Here is an 18,257-nt window from a genome sequence, read left to right as displayed (position 1 = left end):
TGCATAAAAGGAGGACACCGTACTAAGAGACAAGTGTATTCAATTAAAATTGTTTAAAAGGATGAGGTTTCTTACATGTAGTAATAGCCTATTGTCGACTTTCTAAGAAATTTTAAAATCTATAAACAAATTGAAGCACTAATTCATGTTTGATGCAATGCTTTAGCTTGTTTTACCCAAATCCACTCAAACATAGTATCAAAAAAGAAGTAAAACATACTTAATTGTTTGATCTTGCCATCTAGCATAGTTGGCACGGCGATAAGGCGAACCAAGGCAGTGGAGAGTTGTCTAAGCGCTTAGGCGAGAAGGCGCACGCCTTGAGGCGAACTAGGCAACCAATTGTTATTTTTTATTTTTCCTATTTTCTAACATTATTTAGTAAGCTATATATACCTTATATCATAAAAAATCAAGATTAAGCAACATCAAGTCATTAAAAATCAACATTTAGTCATATTAAATCATAAAAAATTAACATTAAGTCATATTAAGTTATAAAAAATCAAAATTTAAAGAAATGCTCTGGTTCTATAATAAGTTTGACTGGTCAAATGATATTATTTTTACATGAGACTTTTTGTATCAGTTATAATATAAAATCAGCTTTCTAACAAGTCTAAGATTACTGAAATCTAACTTGTAATGACAAAGTTATGCTCTGGTCAAACTTATTTTTAAGTGCGTGAATGCTGTTAAAATTGCCTGAATGAAAATAATTTTATGGATATCAAAATAAAAAATTATTTTACTGGACTTTTGGTTTTTAGCAATGTTTTAACATGATAGAATTTATAAAATTTTCATAATTGAGAAAAACTCCAGCATTTAAAACTTGAAAATCGCCCCTATAACCAAAATCCAGTTTTTCTTCTTGGACTGGGGGGTTGACTTTTTATCATTTTGGAATTTGATTTTTAAACTATTTTTATTGGATTCAAATAGGGGGTATTTTCTTATTTATGAATAATATCTTAAGTAAATGAAATAACAAATATTTAGCATTCACTTAAATGATATTTGGTATAAATAAGTGTCAAAACACAAGGCAGCATGCAGTGCAATAAGGCGATTGTCGCCTAGGCCCCAGGCAAACCGCCTAGACTTGACAACTATGCCATCTAGCTTTTTATAAGAAATACTACTACAACACTAGAAAAGGGATGGCAGTAACTGGATCAATTTCTGATCATTCATATTGATGTTGTAGATGTAGAGTCGTGGACCACTTGTAAAATTGTACACATGTTCACAGGGCCAGTACACATCAAACTTAATTGTTTGATCTTGCCATCCAGCTGAAGTTAAAGTGTTTTCTAGGAAGAATATCATGTGCACAATGAGAGAGAGAGATATGCATCTCTAACTACCTTCTTTTAAGAATAAGAGATCAATTCAAGAGAGAGATCATACCATTGAAGGGTGTATCTCGGAATATATGTCGTTAAGAAGGACATACAATCGTTACGTAAAGTTAGTGGAAGAAATGTTGGGTAAGACAATGGTGAAAGACATAATAAATATGCTGGAAAATTTATGGTTGGTCAAGTAATATAGATGCTTCCTATCCTTGACTGGACAATTCCCATATCTGCTCTATGCATTCTCTTATGCATCACGTGACAAACTCAGCAACTTGAGCAATCTTGACATGAGATACAACGTTCAATTTTGTGGAAGGATAAAAAAACTTAGCCTGTTGCAAGGACAAACAACATTAAATGGAGTGATTAAACTAGTACTCGTGACGATTCTTATAGGAAATGGACAATTAAATGGAATGGAGAAATCAAATGGAAGACACTTATCTGGCTACAAGGACTCTGTAGATGTAAAATTAAGGAGATGATCAACATGAGAGGACGCCATAATTTATGACAAGGAGGATATAAAAGAATGGTAAATCAAGATTGTGAAATATGTTGGGTAAGTGCAGTTATGCTTCAAATTATGAAAACTTAAGTATTTCCAAAGTAAAGAACAAGCTCTATTTCGAAAGTGAAATGTTTGTATATCAATAAGTATCGGTTGCATAACGGTGAGTATCGATGAATATCAGTTCGATACGGTTTAATACGAACCGATACGCAAGTAAATTCAATTGTTTGGGGCTTAATTATACATATCCAGAGTATCTGTACATACCAATGAGTATCAAAGAGTATCGTATGATACGATACGATAACTTTGATACTCCTCGATACATAAAAAAAAATTTTAAAAATACATGTATCGTATCAATGCCCAATACCAATATCAGCCAATACGCACCCATACTTTAAACCATGGGCATGCCTAGCAACAGAATCATAGGACATGACACTAAAACATAGAGGTACTCCAAAACAATAGGATCCATGCAAAACGAGATTCGCTAAATATAATAAAAATATGTCGGCTACCTACCTGATGCACCAATATAAACAAAAATACAAATATAAAAAGTATATACAATAAGATGTCATGGAAGGTCACCTACTTCTTGAAAAGACCATCTCAACAAATTGAACAAGGCACATAATAAAGCAATACAAGGAGATGATGCAAAACATAGAAATGAAAATCCCAAGATATCATTTGCAAACAAAGGAATATGTAACTCAAAACCATGGTTCAAGGTTTCCACCGATACCGTCGAAATTTCCCACATCTCAATGGTATCCCAGGACTCCGATATCAAATACCATGTGACTCTTAAAAATCACTAGTTTCAACCAGTATCGACCAAAATTCTCATATGGAAATTTTCCTCGAAATGTGGAAATTTTCGAGTGGACCAATGGGTCAGCCTTTATAAAACCTTAAATGGGAAACCAAGCCTTCTTATTTCAAAATTTTGATCCTTTCCCCCTATTTCTTCTCTATGAAGTAGGGAACTTGGGAAAACACTCTAAATTTTTCCCTTGTGCCATCTAATCTTCATGGATCTTGCACATTCATAGCAAATATACCTAAGGAAGGGAGTTGGGACCAAAAAGGTAAATCCCATCTTCCCCAAACCTTGCGTGCCATCCTTCGAGAGCACCAGTTCATTTGGATATGGTGGTGGGTGTGGACAGTATGGTGGATCTTCTACTTCATTTGGACAGGAGGGTAGTTCACGTGGTGAGTCTTCTTTTGTTGATAGAATCTTTAGGTATTCATCCAACCTTGTGTGCCACATCCACATCCTATCACTGTGACTGAGCCATTCCCTAGGCTGGGATACCTAGTTGATGTTGATGATGCTTCTTATAAATGGACAGTTACGGACTACCAAAAACAATTGGGCCCAAACATGTCATGGGACTCATATGTGGTGCATTCAGAGGGACGGCTACGACATCTACAGTGGCATGCAGCTGGTGGACTGGAATCGCCAAGACACTCTACTTGGAATTGATTTTTGAGTATTGAGTGTTGAGAGATAACTCACAATTATGTAATATTATTATTTATTTTGGATCCTTTGCATTATATATTATGTACTTATGTAAATTGTAGATTACATATAATATAGTCTATGTACTTATGTAGTATAGTTTCAGACTTTCAGTCAACAACTCAATGTACATTACCAAACTTTGGTTCACCTTACAAGTATGACTTTAGGTTTTTTTCCATGAAACTAATTATGTGAATGTGTTAGAAATGTTTAAAAAATGACGTACACAAAAAATCAGGAAAAAAAAACACTTTGTGGGTCGAAATCAAAGTTTCCACCCAACCGGGAAAAATTCCCTGGTTTCCTCGAAATTTCTCAAGTTTTGACTTGGTCGAAACCCGATACCTTGAACCTTGCTCAGAACATATACAACAGGCCACAAAGAAGCAAGTGGCTACTAGAGATTCCTACCAAATTCAGTCGAGGAAGATAAAAGGGTAACCGACCAAACTCCACAAAGTTGTGTCTAGGAATCTTAACATAGTGATGTGTGTGAATGCCTGATAATACCCCTAACACTACAGCCCTGACTATCACAGTGCCTCTGATTTGGCCTCTGGTCCTAGGCAGCAATGTGTACAAGTACTGCTTTTTTTTTGTGTGAGGTTTATAAACCGACCTCTTTTTTGGGGGGGTCTGAAAACAGACCCTTTTTATTTGAAAACCAACTTTTTTTATGCACCCACTGTTGGGGAGGGTCGATGTTGGGGATAGAAAGAGGGCACGTGGGGGAGAGTCGAGGGTGGGGACGGGGATAGGGTTAAAGCAAGAGTGTTGGGGCTTTTGAGAGAGGTCGTAGGCAGAGTGACGCAGGTGCACAACTGTGGAGCGATCCAAACCCATCTGGGTATCCTGACGGAGATGAACTGGATCCATATTTGAGTTCTTTGCCTAGTAGGATTTTTTTATTTATTGAAGAATATTTTGTAATCCTTTATTTAAGTCATTTCTTTCCAAAGTTGTAGGATACGTAGGAGGAGATTTAGTTTAAGATTTCTTTCCCATTTGAACTTATTTCATTTTTAGAGTCTAGGTACGAGTTTTGCTTTCTATTTAACTACTTGCTTGTAACCAATGTATTGGACAGAGATTTGAAAAATGAATTGAATTTGTGCTTCTAGTTGTGAGTGTTGGCCAAAGACTGCAATTCTCCCCCCCCCCTCTTCTATAGTGTGATTCTTTTTTCCCCCCAGCAACTCTAAGACATCTCACGGATTCTTTCCCTTCCCCAACCAGCCTCCACCAATTTGATATCAAAGCCAAAGGATCTCATCACTTTCTCAGTTTCTCTTTCTCTTTCGCATTCTTTTTATGTGCTTTGTTGGGAACTGAGATAAAAATTTTAAAAATAAAATAAAATTGTTGAATGCTCTCCCACAGCAACCCTGCCCCTTCTATAAACCCATCCCCTATTATTAGACCCAATCCTTCTCCCATCTCCCCACAATAAGAGAAGAAAAGAGAGAACGAGATACAACAAGAAAAGAAGAGAGAGAGAGAGAGAGAGAGAGAGAGAGAAATAGAACAGTCCATACATACTTCTAGCTAATCCTCATCGAGAGAAGAATCCCCACCAGCAAAGTGGTCGACTTCATCGCAACAACGCCTCTTTGTTGTAGTTAAGTCTCCTCCCCTAGTTCTCCATTGGACTCCTGGATTTCTTCCGCCGGTTTGACTTGATCTCCTTGTCTAACCCCAAGTTGAAGCCAGTTTAGTCGAACTCCACCTTTACGAGTTCTCCCAAGTTGTCCACAGGTCGAAGAGAAGCTAAACTCTATGATAAGTTTCTTTTGAACACAGTTTTCCAATTCTACCCTCTCCTTACGCTTCATTTATTAAGAGCTAAATCTTTTTTCTTTATTTCCAGACTTACCCCTTTCATCTGCTCTTTTTCCAGTTTGTCCTTTTATTTAGTTGCTTCCAAGGTTTTCCCTATCATACAAGTTACTCCTAATTGTTATTCCTATTGTTGGTGTTTCCCTCAGTTACGGTTCTACCACTCATTTAAAACTTTAGATTACTTCCAGTCTTGCCACTAATTGCTTGGGTGAGTTGATATTAGTTCGAGAGGAGCTCAATGGATCTAACTCTCTTACTGGAGATCCTTCAACAAATGCAACTGATACGAAAAAAAACTTGATGAGACTTAGCAACAATACAGGGACATCAAGGACCAATTAAACCTTTCCTTCAACAATTTGATCTCAGTCATTGAGCAACAAATGGATGAGCCAAAAGATGAGTGATGCAGATAAGTCACTTAATGGGCTTATTTTATTGCACATAAGCCTTGGGTTGGGTTATGTATGTGTTGGGCATTTGATCCCGTGGGTTTTCTTTGTAATGAGCCACTTTAATGGGCCTAAAATATGGGTAAAAAGTAGGAAAACGGGATTTAGTTCATTAGTTTAGTAGTCCTGTTTTGAGTCTATTTTCTTTGTTATTTCAGTTTTCTAGTCAGTTTAGGTTTCCCAATTAGTTAAGGATTGGGTTAGGCCTTTCCTTTTTAGTGTTTGAGTTAGTTTTGAGTCTTCTATATTAGTTTGTAAGGAGCTACAGCATTGAACTCAAATTTGATTGAATGAAAAAAAAAAACTTTGTGCTGGAAAACTGTGAGATGCAGTACTGTGAGAGACAGCTTGGGTTAGATGCCCATGGGTGAGATGTCCTAGGGAAGAGTGAGATACTCAACCCAACCTATTCCTCTACCCCCTTTCTTCCCTTCATTCTCTTATTTCTGTTTTGTTCATACTATATGTCATACTATCTTATTTTATTGAACTTACTAAAGATCCTACCTGGGACTGGATCACTTGCGAACAAATCTTACATTATTGCCCATAAGTGATTCGGTCTTACATTATTTGGTATCAGAGCCAACCTAACCAATGGAGCCGCATGATTTTCAACAAAAAATTACTTCATAGATGTTCTTTGGTTGGGTAATGGAATTGAACATCTACTTTGACTCCTACAACCTGACAGAGACACAACGACTTCAATATGCTTTCCCCCAAATGAGTGATTATGCTCGAATCAAATGGTGAGTCCGTGAAAGGCAACTTCAAGCTCAAGGTCGTGAGGCCAAAACTTGGGAGGAGACGGAGTATGAGTTGGCAGGCATGTACCTATCTACACATGAATGAAGAATGTACTTCCCCCCACCAGATTTCCAAAAGCCATCCAAAATTGACAAGAGCATGAAGCAATCATCAAATAAGCCTACCATAGCTAACACAAACGATCTCTACAAGGAGGAGATGAGATTATCAAACTGTATGACTACTCTTGAGAAAAAGTTTGAGGCCCAATTTGGTCTCTTCCTCCTTCCACCTCCAAAGGATGCTACCAAGACCAAAGAAATTTTAAAGGAGGTACAACAAGAAATAAATAATCCTCCCAAAGAGGTCTATGTTGAGGGATTCAAAGTAGAGACAATCGAGTTGACTGTAAACGACCACCATGAATTACCCAACAAGATCGATGTTGCACCAGAGTTTGAAGAGGTTGAAGTTGCATATGTAGATGACCCTATGGATATATCCGACAATGCTGAGAATGAGCATGTGGAGCTCGTCATCCCATTAAAGTATCTTAAAGATCGAGCTCCTCACATTCTAGACTACATCCTTATTATCAAAGAGCTACCTGAATTTTTCTACGGCTTGAAGAGGGACATGCACCATGCTATAATCACCCTCACACTCTACAAAATTCGATGATGAATTTTTTCTATGAGAGGGCGACTTGATGCAGATAAGTCACTAATGGGCTTATTTTATTACAAATAAGCCTTGGGTTGGGTTATATATGTGTTGGGCCTTTGATCCTATAGGTTTTCTTTGTAATGGGCCTAAAATATAGAAAGTAAGAAAACGGGATTTAATTCATTAGTTTAGTTAGAGTCTATTTCCTTCGTTATTTCAGTTTTTTAATCAATTAAGTTTCCCAATTAGTTAAGGATTGGGTTAGACCTTTCCTTTTTAGTGTTTGAGTCAATTTTGAGTCTTCTATATAAGTTTGTAAGGGGCTACAGCATTGAACACGAATTTGATTGAATGAAAAAAAAAAAGCTTTGTGCTAGAAAACTGTGAGATGCAGTGTTGTGAAAGAGCTTGGGTGAGATGCCCTAGGGAAGAGTGAGATACTCGACCCAACCTATTCCCCTACCCCCATTCTTCCCTTCATTCTCTTATTTCTGCTTTGTTCATACTATCTGTCATACTATCTTATTTTATTAAACTTACTAAAGATCTTACCTGGGATTGGATCACTTACGAACCAATCTTACATTATTGCCAACAAGTGATTCGATCTTACATTAATGAGTCACCAATGATAGAAGACAAGATGGCACCAATGGTCGTTGAAGATCAACTTGTGGAAAAAAATTAAATTGGTAGATCTCTTAAGTGAACCAATCAATTTTATTTTTCCAAATCACTACTTTAACAATGAACTTCGCATCGTGGATTTCATACCATTCGATCGTGTTTCAATACTGAATTTATATTGGCAAAGATGTATGCCGATCAATTGGTGTTGATTCTCCCATTCTATAAAACTGGTGGACGACTTTTTCTCAACACGGGGGAGTTGATGCAGGTGCACAACCGTAGAGCGATCCAAACCCATCTGGGCATCCAGATGGAAATGAACCAAATCCATCTTTTAAGTCTTTGGCCTAGTAGGATTTTATGGAGATTTCTTTCCTATTTGAACTTGTTTCCTTTTAAAGTTCGTTTCCCTTTTAGAATCTAGATAGGAGTTTTAATTTCTCTTTAAATACTTGCGTGTAACTAATGTATTGGACATAGATTGAAGAATGAATTGAGGTTGTGGCTGTGAGTGCCTTGTTGGCCAAAGAATTTGCACAATTCTCTCTTCCCCCCCCCCCCAAAACCTTTTCTCTTGTACGATTCTTCTCCATCCCCAGCAACTTTGAGACATCTCAAGAATTCATTCCCTTCCCCTATGGGCCCTCCACCAGGGAGAGAGAGAGAGAGAGAGTAGAGGGGTAGTTGCAAATTCAGGGTCTTATAGACACGGGAGAGGGAAGAGAGTTTGGATCTCACGATCTTGGTTATCTCACCAATAGAGAAGACCAGGAGAAGGCAGTTGAAACTTGAAATTCCACCAAACTTTACAAGCCAATACCCAAAATCGATTAAAAACTCGTGCCATAAAAGCGGATTATTGTTCCTACGAAGACAACAATCGAGGAACCCTAGCTCCTCCCACACAGTGTCTCAGTTCTATCACAGTCCCCTTTCGCCATAGACAACGCCGTAGCCGGAGATCGCAGGTGACCATTGCAGTGTAAAACTTCCACTGGAGTAGCAGAAAGAAAACTTGAATGTGAGAGAGAGAAAGAGAGAGCTTGAAGGTCGCAGAGGTCTCAAATACAAGCTTGAAGGTCACAAAGACTTTGAGGTCTCAAATCATCTTCTGCAAGAGGAGGGATTCTTTGGGGTCTCAAAACCAAGCCCCTGTGCATCTTTGCAGTCCCTAACGCTGGCGAAATGAGCAGCCAGCAGTGACGCGGAGGATTTGCAGCAGCGTGAACGACAGAGGGAGAGAGATAGAGCTTGCTGTGGCGACGGTGGAGAGTTTGCAGCAGGAAGAGAGAGAGAGAGGAACTTGGACAATCTAAAGCATGTCGATGGAAACACTAGACAACTCTCCAAAAGCATGTAACAGTTTCTGAAACTTAATTTAATATTGACAAGTTAGAGGGTCTGGTTTCATCTATAAATAGGACCCAAGGGGTCCCTTGTAACACAAACCACAATTTTCTGAGAATAATAGAATTCAGTTTCAAACTTTTCTTTTAGTTCTGCAGCTACAAACTATCTTATCCAAGTTTTCTAGCAAGAAAAAATTGGCTTTTCTAGTTGAGCCTCGAGGCTCTATATTAAAAGGGCGTACTCTGCAGCCATATCATATTTATCCTAATATAAATTTTTGTTGCCCATAAAAGGAAACATATATCATATCATCTACGTGATTAATATCAAACCTGTTAATAGCATCCTTTATAGGAACTTGAATGATATCCTCATTGATCGGCTTTGTACATTGCATTATATAAAACCAAGCAGCTGTCTTCCTTTTGGTTATTGAGTAAACAACATGGCTTTCCAAAACCATAAGATCAGTCTGATCAATCTCTGTTCCAAATACACAATTCAAATCCCAGAATCAGAAATAAAATGAAAATGGAAGTTAGCTGCAAGTGTAGAAAACAAATATAATGCAGAAAAGACATGGTTATATGGTATTGTGCAAGTATTCTTTAAATAGATTAAAAACTATGTGTGGCATCATACAATTTCTTCTGCTAAACTAGATAACTTTTAAGGCCAAGTCACTCCCTTAATGTCAGTATTCCCATCAAAATAATCAATGAAGTAGACCAATTTAAAAGAGCAAGGAAAAGTAGACGCTTAAGGGAGCTTTCCTCATATTTTCATGATTACATACTTGTCCTTTCTTTAACAGCTGAAAATGCAAGTTGATAAAATCCAGACTCCTCAGCACTCAGTTCATCCCTGAAAGACCTTTTAGTGATTCTTTTCCTTTTGTTACTATCTTTTGCCTCCAAAATGCCCTCAGATGGGGGATTGAGGTCATCAAGGTCCTTTTCTATCAGTGACCAAACACCATCGGTTATGGAGCCAAAACGCAGCAAACAGTTCTTTTTCATGAAGTCAATTAGAAAAACAGTTACTTTAGAAATGGGCCATCCCTCCATGCTAGGACCATCTTTTGAAGCATCTAAATCTATACAAATATTGCATGCATCCATAATGACATTCTCCGTGATTGATAGATGTTGGTCCAGGTCACCCTCTCCAAAATTGCATCCTTGCATGAGTTTCATATGCACCAACAAATTTGGTTTTGTGTTTACTGCCACCTTGCAAAATGACTCAAAACATAGAAATTCAAGCTTTGGAAATTGTCTCCTGTGATAGTAGTTGTAAAGTATCACCACTGCATGCATCTGAAACTCAAAAAAATTAAAACCATTAGCAGTTAAAATGGTTCAAAATCATATGGTTATATTAACAAAAAAATGTATGTGATGAAGCCATATAGTTTCTGGAAATAATGGTATGCCCATAAGAACTGCACCTGATGCGTACTGTCCTCTTTCCACAGACATGGCCTACCAATACATTGATCAGAATCATGCAATCAGCATGTGCTCTTTCTATCAGCTAGATCCTAGAATCTTATTAATTGACACTGTAAAGTATGAACCTCATCCATGTTCACACATCCGCAGATTTAAGCAAGTGTGAGCTATGGCCATAAAGATGGTGATAACTAGTGGACCTGTATGATCAATCCTTTTTTTTTTTTTTTTTTTTTTTTTTTTTTTCAGTAAGTGGATCTGTACAATCAATCAAGTCTATGGTTAGTAATATGTTGGGGGTCAGATGCATCAACCTGATGCGACTAAGATGCTTTATATAGATTCTCCATACCTCTAATAATTCCTTCAACAAAAATTATACAAATAAATCAGAAATCAGATAAGACAAGAACAAGAAACTAATCATTCCCAAGTACCATCATGATAATTTAGATAACATGACAAGAAAAAACAAGGAAAAGTTTCAGTTTCATCACCAAAATGTTAGATTTATCATACAGGGGGACAGGGTGAAGTTCTGCAGCTTTTATTTGATTTGTTCATAAGCATTCAGAATACTCGATATTGCATCCAGAGAGATTCTTAGAGAAAATTGGTAAACATATCCCATGTTTCTAGCTTGTTCTGAGCTAGGAGTTTGGCTAAAGTAATGAGCCTCATAAATGTATAGAGAATTTAAATACCAAGCTTCCATCAAGAGGCTAGGAGAGAATAAAAGATTTCCAGTCATCACTTCAAGATGACAAACAAGAAGAAGAGCTTTTCTATTTGGGAGAAGAGCAGCTCCCATAAAACTGAGTGAATTTTCTGTCTCAAGAAGAGATGTTCCTAACATACAAGCTTTTTTAAGTTCTTCAGATAGATTGGGTGCTGTCAGTGACAATTTTTCCACCTGTCCTCTCTGACAAATGTTGAAACACAAATCATTACATCAAATGTTCAATGGGCACAGTTCTCACGCTTGGAATTGAACTTATTTATTCATCCAAAAAAAACAGAGTCAGGGGATCAAAATCGGAGGAAGAAAAGCATATATATGCAAAGAGGGTAAAACAAGTAACTTCCAAATAAGATTCTGTCAAATATTTCTGATCTGTAAGCAGCAACACTAGACTAGGGTGTTCCCTTAAGCGAACGCGTGGCAAGGGCAACTGAGAGGAAAGAATCCTGCCCAGAAGTGTAGGATTAGGTTAGAATCCTGGAACATTGGATTCTTAACAGGCAAGAACCTGGGGTTGATAGATGTTATGAGGAGAAGAAGGATTAGTATTGCATATATCCAAGAGACCAGACGGAAAGGTAACAAAGCTAAGGCGTTGGACGACTTCAAACTTTGGTGCTCGGGAGATCAGAGTAATAGAAGCTGAGTGTGCGTAATAGTGGTGGACAAAGATCTAAAGAATGATGTAATGCATGTCAAAAGACTGGGAGATAGGATCATATCTATCAAAATGGTGTTTGAGAAAGAGGTTTTCAATGTAGTTTGCGCTTATCCACACCAAGTAGGATTGGATGAACGTAGTAAGCGCCTTTGGAATCGCATGGATGATTTAGTGCAAGATTTAGGCCAGGAAGAATCAATTATTATAGGAGGTGACTTAAACGCACATGTTGTGAGTGAACGTAGAGGCTATGAAGGTGCCCATGTAGGCTAAGGAGTTGGGAAGAAGTATGAGGAGAGGACCTCAATCTTAGACTTTGCAGTAGCTTATGATTTACTCACTGCAAACACTTTTTTTTTAAAAAGAAATGAACATTTAGTTATCTATAAAAGTGTGCATCATACCAGCCAAATAGATTTCTTCCTTACTATAGGGGCCAACAGACGGTAGTGTACGAACTGTAAGATTATTCCTGGGAGAGTCTGACCACCCAACATAAACTGATGTCCTAGATATGTGCTTCAGTACGCAGAAGCGTAGGATGACAAAACCTATGTACCCTAGGATAAGGTGGTGGAAATTAAAAGGACATTCCCTAGGTACATTTATTGATAATGTAGTCAAACAAGAAAAGCGGGATTTTAAGGGAGACACCAATATAATGTGGATCGAGATGACGACTTGTATTAAGGGGGTATAATGCTACCAAAAACAAGGGTAAGAAGATTGTGGGAATAGCTAGGAAGAAGAAATATGAAGACCTATAGAAGGGAAAACTGTCTATAAGATAGTTACAATGAGAGAAATGAAGAGTAGAGATTTTGACCATGTGAGATGTATCAAAAGTGTTGATGGAAGAGCGGATGAGGACATTATGAAGAGATGGGATGAGTACATATGCGACCTCTTAAAAAGAGAGCTCAAGTAGAAACATCCCGGAATATTGCATTATATATCAATACACCACATGTCATAAATATATACGAAAGGTTGGAATAGCGGAAGTTAAAGAAGCCTTAAGAAAGACGAAAGTAGTAAAGACACCAGGTCCGGATGAGGTCCCAATAAAAGTGTGGAAGAACCTAGGAGTATGTGGGGTATCTTGGCTAACCAATTTGTTTTTAACAAGATTATGAATACAAAGAGAGAAGCATTGTAGTTTCGATATACAAAATTAAAGGTGATATACAAAGCTGCAGTAACTATAAAAGCATAAAACTAAGGAGTCATACCATAAAATTATGGGAAAAAGCTATTGAAGCCTATCTGAGAAAAAAGATTCATATCTTGAAGAACCAATTTGGTTTTTACACCAATTAGATCTATATAGTTGTCACGGAGCCAAGGCGAACCAAGGCAGTGGAGGGTTGCCTGTGCGCTTAGGCGAGAAGGCGCCCGCCTTAAGGCGAACAAGGCAAACAAGGGTTATTTTTTATTTTTCCTATTTTTTAACATTATTTAGTAAGTTATATATACCTTGTATCATAAAAAATAAAGATTAAGTCACATCAAGTCATTAAAAATCAACATTTAGCCACATCAAATGATAAAAAATTAACATTAAGTCATATTAAGTTATAAAAAGTCAACATTTAGAGAAATGCTCTTATTCTATAATAAGTTTGACTAGTCAACTGATTTTATTTTTATATGAGACTTTTTGTATTAGTTATAACATAAAACCAGCTTTCTAACAAGTCTAAGATTACTTAAATCTGAGTTGCAATGATAAAGTTATGCTTCAGTCAAACTTATTTTTAAATGCGCGAATACTGTTAAAATCGCCTGAATGAAAATAATTTTATGAATGTCAAAACAAAATACTATTTTACCGGACTTTTGGTTTTTAGCAATGTTTTAACATGATAGAATTTATAAAATTTTCATAATTGAGAAAAACCCCAATATTTAAAAGTTGAAAATTGTCCCTATAACCAAAATCCAGTTTTTGTTATTGGACTGGGCGGTTGACTTTTTGTCCTTTTGGAATTTGATTTTTAAACTATTTTTATTGGATTCAAATAGGGGGTATTTTCTTATTTATGAATAATATCTTAAGTAAATGAAATAACAAATATTAAAAAATAAAATAATGAATGATATTTGGCATAAATAAGTGCTGAAATACAAGGCGACATGTAGTGCAACAAGGCGGCTGTCGCCCTGGCCCCAGGCAAACTGCCTGGACGCCTAGTCATCACATAGGCGAAGCCTTGGCAATGCCTTGACAACTATGGGTCACAGAAGCTATTAACCTCCTGAAGAGGCTCATGGAAAGATATAAAGCCCACAAAAAGGATCTCCATATGGTCTTTATTGACCGAGAAAGCTAGAAAAAAATCTATGACAAACACCTTAGAGATTTAATCTAGCATGTTCTAGTGAAGAGAGTGGGTGTCAAGTAAATATGTAGACATAATTAAATATATGAATGAAGGCATGGTAACTAGTGTGAGATCTATGGAAGTTTAAGGAATGAACTCTCAATTATGATTAGATTACATCAGGGATCAATCTTAAGCCCTTAGATGTTTGTACTTATCATTGATGAATTTAACCAAGAGCATCCAAGACTAGGTCCCATGGTGTATGCTCTTCACCGATGATATTGTTCAAGCAGATGAGACAAAGCCAGAAATTAATGCTAAGTTGGAACTATGGAGATCAACCTTGGAAACAAGAGGTTTTAAGATTAGTAATCGAAGATGAAAAATATGATGTGTAACTTTAATCACACTATAATAGATACTGAAATGGTGAAATTTAAGAAGAGAGAAATAGAGATACCGCAAAGTGACTATTTTAGATATTTAGGGCCAAGCACAAGTAAAGAAGGTTAGGTCCATGTATCCGACCCCATTAAGTTAGACTAAGGTTTTGAGTTTGTTTTGTTATTCCAGAAGCAAAGACGGTGACATAGAGGATGAAGTTCTCAAAGAATTAAAGTGGGATGGTTGAAGTGGAGAGATGCGTCTAGAGTTTTGTGTCACTGACGTATTCCTTTAAAACTTAAGGGAAAATTCTATATGACTATTGTACGTCCAGCTATAATGTATGGGGCAGAACGTTGGGCAGTTAAGTGTCATATAGAGAAACTATGTGTAGCAGAGATGAGGATGTTAAGATGGATGTGCGGAACATCTAGGAAGGATAAATTAAAGAATGAGCATATTAGAGATGATTTGGGAGTTTCCTCGATCAATGACAGGCTTTGAGAAAGTCGTTTGAAATGGTATTGCCATATTCAACGGAAGCCTGGGGATGTCCCAATGAGGAGGAGTCATATGATTCCAATTGAATGTGCTAAAAGAGTTAGGGGCAAGTTTAAAATGACAATAGGAGAAGTAGTGAGGAATGACATGTATAGTCTAGGTCTTGTCTCAAATATGACCTCTGATAGAGCCAATTAGAGGGCAAGGATCCATGTAGTCGACCCCATCTAGCAGACATTTTTGACTTAGTGATGCTAGGATTCTTTCCTTTTACTTTCATTGTAAGATCCATGTAGCCAACCCTATTAAGTTGGGATAAGGCTGAGTTTGTTGTTGCTTTTGTTATTAAGCAGCAACAATAGAAATCTCCTACATAGTTTGCCCATAAACTTAAAAACCTCTGACCTCTAAACATAAAGATTGGACATTTTGCTTTTTATAGCTAGTCATTGATAAGATTGCCACCAACATTCTAACAGTGCAACACCTAATGACTCATTTAGAGACATTCAAGTAGATCTCAACATTGTACATTGGAATTGTAGCCCCTAGAGCCATTCGAGAATGGTGATGGATAGCACTATTCCATTATGTCAGCCTCCTCCAGATGTGGTTGGCTAAACTGAACTTGACAGGTGCACTGCAGGAAAGCTGGGTCCTGGAATTGGGAACTACATGTTGCTCAGTGGTATGGCGTTGTAGAGCATATTCAGATCCTATCAAGGCTAATCAAGCAGAGTTGATTTCTTTGAGGGTGGAATTGGAGTATATTCCAGCAGAGGACATGCTCATATGATTGTAAAAGGAGATTAATGGTTGGTTCAACCCATCAGTGCATCCATGGTGCTGGCCATAGCAGACTCATAAGCTTCTTGCATCCTAGCTGATTCTCTCATCTCGTCTCATCCCCAATGGAACTTGAGAAATCTCAATGAGATGGTGAATGATCTAACTAAGCAGTATTTTATTCAACTGAATATTTGTTTTGGCCTGATCTTCCACTTTGATGTAGTTTGGTATTTGTTCTGACTTTACATCTATTTCACCTAATAGTATTAGTGATAATCTTGAATTACCTTCTACCCTTTTAGGAGGGTTGTGCCCCAACTATTCTTGATTTTATCTAAATAAACCACTTCATATTCAAAAAAGGAAAAAGAAAAGACTTTCTTGAAGGGTTAAATCCCAAATATAGTAACTAGACGACACAGAAACCCCTTAAACCAGCCCTTCAGCATTTCTACCATTAAAATCCTTTGATCCAGGAGGTTGAAGAAGACTGTGGATTCATCCAATGAAATTATTTTTTTCTTCTTTTTTTTTTCCTTTTTCTTTTCTTTCTTCCAGGGGATTGTAGAAGGAACAGAGTCCATTGAACAAAAAAAAGAAATAGGAATCATGCACTCATATCTACATCCTCAAGCATCTTTCTTAATAAACTGTCATAGATTGCTAAACAGGCTACAGAATCTTTCTCGACAAACAATCAGCTTACCTAAACCCCATAGCTAAAAACAGAAAGGATATGAATGTTGACTTCTCAAATACACTCTATATGAGCCTGAAAAAGCATCCATTGAACAAAAACATGATCTCCTTGTCAAGCCAACAAATATACAATTGAACTCACAGCCCCATAGCTCACACCACCATTAGCGCTTCTTCAAACCAAAGTGCACAAAAAGACACTAATAGAGTCCTACATAGCCACATTTACCCATTAAGCATCAACAAGAAGACTCTTCAAGAAATATGTTGGAATTTTAAAAGGCTTTAAAGTTAATGTTTCAAAATATTATTTTTACTCTATAAAAGGTTTGTTAGAAGGTTATATCTCTTCATTATAGGCACCTAAATAACAAATAGGTGTGACAATTGGAAGACATGTTTGAATGGTCATAAGACATGTCTTGTGAGAAAGAGACGGTGTTTGGGCATTGTCTTTTAAACAACCTTGGTGTTGGCTCTTCCTCACTTATATGTAGAGAGGAGGTTAAGCTCATTTCTCTAACAGTTTCAAGAGACAATCACAAATTCTGTCTTGATCTTGACTTTCACTATTCATGGTATTGATATGTCCAATTGAGCAAAAGCCTCTGAAGTGTCCCGAAGTAACCCAATAAGGGAGTGCAACAACTACTAGAGAGGCATTTATTTTATTTTTTATTTTTTGTGCGGGGGTGCGGAGGGGAGCTGTTTCATTTTGGAAGCAGATTTGCAAAAACCTGGTTTGCACCATATGTAGCATCTACAGTCTTCAGGAGAGTAACTGGTAACATGACTCAGCCCCATTGTAAATATGTTTCAGGATCGCGACACTATATGGTGATTGAGTTTACTGTCATCAATCTTGGTTTTTATATGGTTCAGATAAGTTTTTATTCCCCTCGTTACATGCGTTAACATGTACATTCTGGATGAATATTTAAAATAAAAAAATAAAAAATAAATAAAAATAAAAAAAGAAGAAAAGGAAAAAAGGAAAAAAAAGGATGATCAAGAACCAGAAAACTACAATTTCAATTCACTTTGGCCATTAAAGTTGAGCAGAAAGAAAAGACACCTGCTTTGCAACCCGTTGTTGCTGAGTGAGTGAAGAAGCATCACGAACAGAGGATTTCAAGGGTAAAACTGGGTCGACCAGATAATCCATCAAAGCCTGAACAGTGTCCTCCATAGGAACGACTTCAGATGAACCCATAATATTCGAAGCCATTCTCCTTCCACCATCAAAGAAAAAGAAACAGCGTGAAAAAATCCCTAAATTTTAGTTTCAGTACTGTGTTAGGGTTTCTACGAGATGTTTTGAGGATTTTTTTTTTTTTTTTGGTAGAAATGTTTTGAGGAGTATAAATGCGGAGAGAGAGACAACTGAGGAGAAAGTAATCCACACTATTGCAGCGTTTTCTTAAAAAAGGCGCGAATTGTGTGTTTGTACGGTGACAGTTGCTTTTATCGTCCGATCAGAATCAAATTTTGATCAATGAATACACGTAACTGTATCGGTGTAACTCCTTTTCGAGACCAATCTAACGGTTTAAAAGTAGTGAGCCGATCTGACAACGTGACCTTATTAG

At 37.1% G+C, this 18,257-nt stretch overlaps 1 protein-coding gene across 2 annotated transcripts in view; it reads right to left on the bottom strand.

Moving 5' to 3' along the window:
• LOC122084072 overlaps positions 1 to 18,053 on the bottom strand; it is a 65,681-nt gene extending 47,628 nt beyond the window's left edge. The window contains exons 1-3 of one of the 2 annotated variants that reach the window (XM_042652108.1): positions 17,744 to 18,053; positions 9,908 to 10,430; positions 9,444 to 9,594 (exon numbers count right to left, since the gene is read on the bottom strand). In XM_042652108.1, the coding sequence (XP_042508042.1) occupies positions 9,444 to 9,594; positions 9,908 to 10,430; positions 17,744 to 17,896 (827 nt within the window). In that variant the 5' untranslated portion in view covers positions 17,897 to 18,053. The remainder of the gene's footprint in view (positions 1 to 9,443; positions 9,595 to 9,907; positions 10,431 to 17,743) is intronic. The other variant, XM_042652107.1, reaches the window with a different exon arrangement.
• Positions 18,054 to 18,257: the final 204 nt, after the last annotated feature.

The sequence above is a fragment of the Macadamia integrifolia genome, chromosome 7, assembly GCF_013358625.1.
Source record: "Macadamia integrifolia cultivar HAES 741 chromosome 7, SCU_Mint_v3, whole genome shotgun sequence".
Classification (NCBI taxonomy): domain Eukaryota; kingdom Viridiplantae; phylum Streptophyta; class Magnoliopsida; order Proteales; family Proteaceae; genus Macadamia; species Macadamia integrifolia.
This window is presented reverse-complemented; position numbering and strand designations above follow the sequence as displayed.